This window comes from Belonocnema kinseyi, chromosome 8 (genome assembly GCF_010883055.1).
Source record: "Belonocnema kinseyi isolate 2016_QV_RU_SX_M_011 chromosome 8, B_treatae_v1, whole genome shotgun sequence".
NCBI lineage: Eukaryota > Metazoa > Arthropoda > Insecta > Hymenoptera > Cynipidae > Belonocnema > Belonocnema kinseyi.
The window spans coordinates 29,565,437-29,573,468 of NC_046664.1; the positions used below are offsets into that span (position 1 = coordinate 29,565,437).

Here is an 8,032-nt window from a genome sequence, read left to right on the forward strand (position 1 = left end):
TTGGGCGTCTGCACGGTATACTTTTTTATGAGACTTAAGACAAGAATAGGAATTCGACACCAATTTTAAAACGATCTTCAAGACGAAATTCGAGACGAGATTCAAGACAGAAATTGAAATGGAAAAAGAATTTGAAATAGGATTCAAGACACGACTAAAGACAAGATTTAGGACGAGTTTTAAGAGAATTTTTTATGCGAGATTCAAGAGGAGATTCGTGATTGGAGACAATATTGAAGATGATTCAAAACTAGATTTATAACTCACTTTTAAGTTTAGAATATTTTTTCCAAAAAGGCGTTTGCATACAGTAAATTCCAGAAATAAATTTTATCTTTCAATAAGATAAAAACATTGCAGCACGTTTATCCAACGAAAAATAAAATTTATCTGACGAAAGATAAAATTTATCTAAAAAAAGATAAAATTTATGTGGAACAAAGATAAAATTGATCTGAAAAAAAGATAAAATTTATCTTACGACAGATAAAGTTTGTCTGACGTAAATATTTGTTTGACATTTGTTATATGTCAGGCGGCTGCGTCTATGTTCACAAAAAATGTCCTTCATAAATTTAAAAATCTTCGCGGTATTCAATTTTAAATAATAACCAAAGTGCAGTCTGAGTATTCAGTAAGTGTAGGTGAGTGATTTTTGGGTTTAAAATTGGTGAAATAAAGTGAGAATTTTTAAAATTGAATACCGCGAGGATTTTTTAATTTATGAAGGACATTTTTTCTATGAACATAGACGCAGCCGTCTGACATATAACATATGTCAAACAAATATTTACGCCAGATAAACTTTATCTTTAATCAGATACATTTGATCTTTTTTCAGATAAATTTTATCTTTCGCCAGATAAATTTCATCTCTCGTTAGATAAACGTACTGCAACGTTTTTATCTTATTAAAAGATAAAATTTATTCCTGGGGTTAACTGTGTATTCCAATGTCAAGATGTGTCTAACATTTCCATCTATCTAATCATAATCGTGACGTCATGCTACAAACTTAATATTCTGCGAAATATTTTAGTCATTTCTTTAATATATCATATTGATTTTCGGTAGGCAAATGGTACTATTTCAAAGAAATGTTCTATTTTTTACAACACTTGATTAACTTTTCCATCGTCCTTCATTTTTTTGATCGGCTCGTATGTCAAAAAAAAAGAAATTTAAAAAACACTGGCATGCAGGATGCGCAAATGCAAGGACTTACATATGCTTTCAACGTGCGCATCGCTATAAGAGCGGGGCATCCAATAAATGCCGATAGATAAAATCAGAGGTCCATCAATCTAGCACCACCACAAACGAAATTCCAAAATTTCTTTGCATCAGAATTTTTAGCTTTTTTTGGGCTTTTTTGGCATGAATTGCTGATTTTTGGGCTCCACAACTTTTTATGAAAATTCAAATTTCGAGTGGAGTGGCCTGGTTACCTGGCAGATGAGTCTTTGTGAAAAAATAATCTTTTTTTAGAATGTTATAGTGTTAAAAAAGTATCTGGTTTTTAGGCTCTTAAAAATATCAGCACCCATTCTTGGGCCCCAACCCCTAATCTTAAAGAACAGACCCTTTTTAACAGGCAAATATGACTGTCAAAAATAATCTGGTTTTTTAAAATTTTACAGCGTAAATGTAGTCTCTGACTTTTGGGCTCTTTAATAATACCAACACTGATTTTTGGTACCATCCCTTAACGTAAAAAACCAGCCCCTTGTTACCAGGCAGATATGACTTTGTCAAAAAATAATATTTTTTAGAATTTTACAGTGTTACTAGAGTCTCCGATTTTTGCGCTCTTCAAAAATACCAACGCCGATTGTTCGGCTTTACCCTCTTATGTTAAATGACAACCCCTGGTTACCCTTAACGCGAAAAGCCAATCTCTCTGTACACTGTTGATATTTTTGGACACCATAAAAATTCGAAATTGTGTTTATAGAGAGGTGTTTGATTTTTCAGATGAAGGGGTAGTTTCTGCCAAAAAAATGTCAAGCGTTGGAAAGCCCAAGAAGGGTGGGTTTAAGTTTCTACTAATGGGTTGGTTTTCTTGTACATAGAGACGGCTTATAAATTTGTTGTATGGTGCATTCGAGAATCCAAAATTAGCCCAAAAATTCTGGTGTTCTTTGTATTTTCCGAATTTGAGTTTTTACATAAGGGATAGTTTTATTTTTCGTAGCGGCGGTTTTTGAAGATTGCTTGTTGGTTCGTTGAAGAGCCCAATAAAGCCCAAAATTCTGACGATTTTGACTTTTTCTTTTAATTACAGAGAAATTTGGGAATTTATTTTGTGGAGGTGCTAGCTTGAAGCACCGCAAAATCAGCCCACTACTAGGTTACAGAGAGGGGAGCTCCATCCTTGAAATACTCAAATGTTTACGTTTTGCAGCCCTTGGAATGGGCAAGAGTTCACTGGAGGTACATTATGCGGCATGCGCCTACAAAAATGGTCTCCTGTTTTGAATTTATTATCTAAATAAATGCTACATTTTAATTTATAATTACGACTGTTATAATACCGAAATAAATAATAAACCAATTATGTTCTACATCTGAGGAGAGAAATTGAATACTTTTTTATTCCGAAATTTTTATTTTAACTTCTTTTTCTCATTCTTCTTGATCTTTCTTCCCTTATGTTTTTGCACGTACAATTCCAAATTAAAGGTTAATCATCGAAAATGGTAATTTAGTGATTTTGAATTTTTTTAGGTTAAAGCTTTATCGCTCACAATTAAAAATGTTCTGTATGTTGAACTTCATCATGGTGAATGTATATTATGTATATTAATTTCTGTAACTCGGTTCGGGACTGCATTTTGCGTCATTTTTCTATTCATTTCAATTTCTTATCTTTAATGGTTTTTATCATTTAAAAAAAAACTACTGTCCTTATAATAAAATATTGAATAAGAACTTTGTAGATCTTTTTTAGGTAAACAATTCTTGATGGTTAGTTTTGTATACTTACCTTGTATAGTGCATCCAGAAAGTGGAATTTATGCTTTTTCATTCAATTTGTTAAGACTTAAACAAAAATTATGCGCTTTATCAAAAAATGTGCAGATTTATGTGAGATGAAAAACTTTTTAAGAAAATTCTGTTTTTAATTATATTTTTTACATTAAAAAAAACTTTGCGTTTTATAGAAAAAAATTAAGATTTTTAAGATGAAAAATTTTTCTTCTTAACATTTTTTAACATCTTGTATATTTTTGCTGAAAAATTAAATTTTTAATGTATTAACCCGTGGAAGGAACACTCCTTTCAAGCACCCTCTATAGGCACACTAGTGCGAATTAATAAATCTAATAAACATCTAACATATATTACGCATATTTCAAATACATATTTAATCTAGTGGGGATCAGCCGTTGCAGCTGTGCCTGCGCAAATGCCAGCAAACTGAACAATTTTCCGGTGAGATTTTTACACTAGTGTGCTTTCTACGGGTTAAGAAGCATGTTCGATGGATAAAACCGGAACATTTGATTTGATTTGCTGTTACCCACTGAGCTATTTATTCTTATAATTTAGATTTTTGTATAGACTACTAGATCTGTACAAGTACATATGATTAATAGATGGAATTCTTAGTTGGAAAGTCCTTTTACATTGGAAATTTTTAAAAACACGAAGGTACACCAAACTCTCGCTTTCAGTCAAGTGTCGGGGGTTGCCTTCAATTGGCCTTGGACTGATTTTGGGGGGATAGAAACGTAAACAGTGTCTCGTTTCCGACGTGAATATATATATATAATGTTGCAACCGCTCTCGCTCCACGCCCCTGAGAAATTGCTTGAGCCAGCCGTTCTAAGAAGGCTGAGAATGGGGTGACTGAAAGCGAGAGTTTGGTGTACTAGCTAAATTTAAAATTTCGAAAAAACAAAAATATGCAATCTCTTTGTTTGAATTTAGAAAGCAATGTGGGGATCGTTGCGCTCTAGAAAAAAAGTAATTTGGACCACCTTAAAATCCTGGCCCAAAGAATTGAAAACCTTAAAAAATTTATTAATATTTTCACTCACTTGCGCGAAATTGGTCACAGCAATAACTGCTCCAGCTACCAGGAAGTATATGCAGTAAATGTTTGTGCGACTTCGAATTTCATCGGTATCTGGTTCTGAGAGTTCCTAGAAAAAAAAATTTCGATATTAATTTTTTTTAATCAAACTTTTCATTATTTTGTGTTTTAAAAATTATTGTCAATAATGAACAACCTCAATTTGTTATTCAATGTGAACTACTTACTCCCACAACATCTCCAAAAAGAACAGAAAATACCGGAGGAGAACACCCAACAATAATTGATGATAAGGAGGCAGAAATTAGGTAGGGAAATTCTGGTTTACTCAAATTCAAAATCTTTATCATCGAAGCCTTTTTTGAAATGATTACGTCATCATCCTCGTTCAAAATCTACAATTTTGCACTTTTGTGCAAGTTATTGCACAAGTAAAAAACTCTAAAATTATACGTTGCCAGAGATTTTTTATCTTATATATCTATCTAATTACAGTAGAAATAAGCAATAATTACATTATATATATAATATAAAATGAAAAACAAAAATTCGAAACGTTTATTTGCTTTAAAAATATTAATAAAATGATATTACAGAAAAAATACAGAATACTCAAGTGAAATAAAAGTCCCATTGAGATCACATTGTCTTGAATCTCGTTTCAAATTCCATCGAGAAATGTGCCTCGAATCTTATCTCGAATCTCGCCTTGAACCTCGCCTCGATTCTCGCTTTGAATCTTGCCTCGAATATCTTTACGAATATTGGCTCGAATCTCGTCTCGAACCTCGTGAAAAAGTACGACGGTCGGACCGATTCATTCATGTGCCGACATGAATAGGTTTTACTTTTCTATTAATTTTTTCATAAAAGAGTACTGCACAAAATGAAACTACAAAAAAATAAGTGGGATTTTTTCGATAATTTTATCGTGAAAAACTACTGGCAAAACAAATTATAGTTTGAACTTTACTGACACTTTGTTCCTATTTAAGCAGTAGTTTTTGCTGAAAATTTCGAAAAAAATAGAAGGTAACTTTCGTAGTACTTTTGTGCCAACAATTATTTAGCGCTTGCAAAAATTAAAAACAAAAATTTGCGGAACTTTTCTAGTACTTGTGTGCTTTAAAAGTCCTGCTCCAAAGTAAAAATAAGATAAAGTGAGGCTTTATCTATAATTTCGTCCCAAAAATATTCCATCAGTGCTCGTGAAAATTTCGAAAAAAATGGAACTTTTCAGATAGCTACTTTTGTTCATAATTGGGCCTTTAAACATTTTTAAGAATTATGGTGGTAGTTGAGTTCTAATTGTCTCATGCCTAGTACTTTAGCACGAATTTATCCGGGATTTCAAAAGGATCCCAATTGGACATTTTTTTAGTCGAGTATTTATAGCAATGAAATCAATTCAAAGAAGAGAATAAAGTTTCTGGCTACGCCTGTAAATACGATTATCTATCCTTTCTCCATATTGTATTTAACATTTCACAAAGATTAGAGATATATTTTTCATCATTTTTGTTGATGTACACAGTAAATGCCTAGTTTATAAACTTGGACCCGAAATTTGATTAAAATGATATGTAAAGCTTTAATGCAGATTTCGGATTTTTTGTTGGACCACCAAATTGCGTATCAGAATGATCTAATACTCAAGAATAATTCCCGATGATGAATTTTTATGTCTGGTGTCAGTTGTTATCATGTTGTCTACATGCACATTGCAATGTCAAAATTCACATTTTGAAGAAAAATTGGCCTTCTAACACTAAAAAAACTATTAAGTTTTGACTACGTAAATCTAAAGAAACACTTTTTTAAAGTAAGAGAATAATTTCCATATGGCCATAGAGATTTATAGGCGATTATATGGAATTTTGAATTTTTATTACAACCCGAAATTGAAATATTACTAAAACATTCTTCGTTATTCATAGAGAATTCTAAATCTTTAAGTAGTAGGGCTAGAACTCGGTAAATCTATAAAAAGTTCTAGAATGAAAAGAAAATTATTTTCCATAGTAAAATTTTCATTTTTTTGGATGAAAATTACATTTTTTAAATGAAAACTCAACTATTTCACTTGAAAATGAACCATTTGATGGTAACAGTAAAGAGGAATACTCAAAAAATTATATATATTTATTTGACAAATGTACTCAAATTCGGAGACGAAGTTTTATTTAGCAACAATTTGTCTGAACTTAAGAAGATTTATATCTGAATCTCAGAATTATATCATACGTTTTCTCAACTTCAGTTAACTTTACTTGAACCCAGATACATTGTTGCTTGTTTTCAGTTCATCTCTGAATTTAATTAAATTTCTGAAATTAAGGTGTAACATTTTTAAATATTCTTTTTCACAGCGAATGTTAATTCTTTTTGGTTGATAAGTCTACTGTTTTATGCTTTGTTGAAAACCCATCTGATTTGGTTATTAATTTTATTATTCGCTTAAAAATTGAATTATTCTGTTAAAAATTCAACAATCTTGTTCAAAATCAAACTTTGCAATTTAAAGTTTTGTTTTTATTAAAGATTTATGCTCTTGGCGTTCAAATTCATTTGTTGTATTAAAAATTCATTTTTTGGCTGAATTTTTTTTTTGTCTTGAGTGAAGAATTTTTTTAGTTCAAAATTCGTCTTTTTGGTTAAAAAATTTATTTATTTTGTTGAAAATTAAACCATTTTGCTCAAATTTGTTTAGTTTTTTGGTGAAACATTAATTTTTTGACTAAACTTTTAACTATTCCATTTCTGGTTAAAAATAAACCTTTTTAGTTTTAAAATAAACTATTTGTTAAAAATTTGATTGTTGTATACACAATTCGTTTTTTCGGCTTGAAAAATTTCTGTAAATTTTTGATTGGTCATTCATTTATTTTGTAGAAAATTCATTCCTTTTATTGAAAATTCAACTATTTGCAAAAAAATGGTTGCTCAATATTAATCTTTAAAATGGACATTTCACTGTTCCATTTTTTGTTAAGAATTGATCGTTTTTAGTTCAAAATTTAACTATTTGAATTAATGTTTGATTACTTGGTTTTAATTTAACTCTTTAGTAATAATATAAAAAAATAAGAAAAATAAAAAACCTTAAAAATGTACTCTTCCTGTGTAAAAATTAATTTTTTAACTAAAAATTAAACTATTCGGGGTAAAAATTCAACACTTTAGTGGGAAATGAATCTCCTGTTTTAAATTCAAACTATTATGTTAAAAAAAGTTTAAAATTCAACTGCTTTATTGAAAATTCGTATTTTTTAAAAAATATATCTCTTATTTTGAAAATTTAACTTTTTTTAAACAAAATGTTGTTTATGAAATATTGATGTTTTTAACTGAAAATTTAGTCATTACATTTTTGGTCGAAAATGGATATTTTTAAGTTTAAAATTCAAGTATTTGCTTGAAAATTGAATCGTATAGAAAATTTCTTTTTTTTTTGGTTTGAAAATTCAAAAATTTATTTACATTTTTTTCTCATTCTGGACTAAAGAATCTGTCTTTAACTATTTAGTTGAAGATTTATCTCTTTCTTTAAAACGTTAACTATTTTGCCAACACTTTGTTGTTGTTGAACATTATTTTTTTAACTGAAAATTTAGCTATTCCGTTTTTGGTTAAAATAACATTTTATTTTAATCTACATTAAACTATTTGGTTGAAAATTCAACTGCTGCATTTTAAGTCAAACTCTTTTGTTATAAATTCATTTGTTGGTTGAAGATTCTTCAGTTTAATTGAAATTCATCTTTTTCGTTGAAAATTTAACTATTTTGTTAAAAATTTGCTTTTTTCAGCTTAAAAATGATTTTTTTTACCTTAAAATTGAACTATTCCAGGTAAAAATTCATCATTTTAGTTGAAAGTTTAGCTGTTGGATTGTGATAAAATTGCACATAGTTTAATTGTGGACAAGACAATGCTACTTTTTATTCTTTTTATACATTTTTCTGTGCAAGATAATAAAAAATATCAGTATTT

The 8,032-nt window shown here is 29.5% G+C and overlaps 1 protein-coding gene across 1 annotated transcript in view; it reads right to left on the reverse strand.

The window, feature by feature from the left end:
• LOC117177914 (ATP-dependent translocase ABCB1-like) overlaps positions 1–8,032 on the reverse strand; it is a 55,677-nt gene that overhangs the window by 23,651 nt on the left and 23,994 nt on the right. Inside the window, exons 11-12 of the mRNA XM_033369013.1 lie at positions 4,267–4,434; positions 4,044–4,148 (exon numbers count right to left, since the gene is read on the reverse strand). Coding sequence (XP_033224904.1) covers positions 4,044–4,148; positions 4,267–4,434 — 273 coding nt within the window. The remainder of the gene's footprint in view (positions 1–4,043; positions 4,149–4,266; positions 4,435–8,032) is intronic.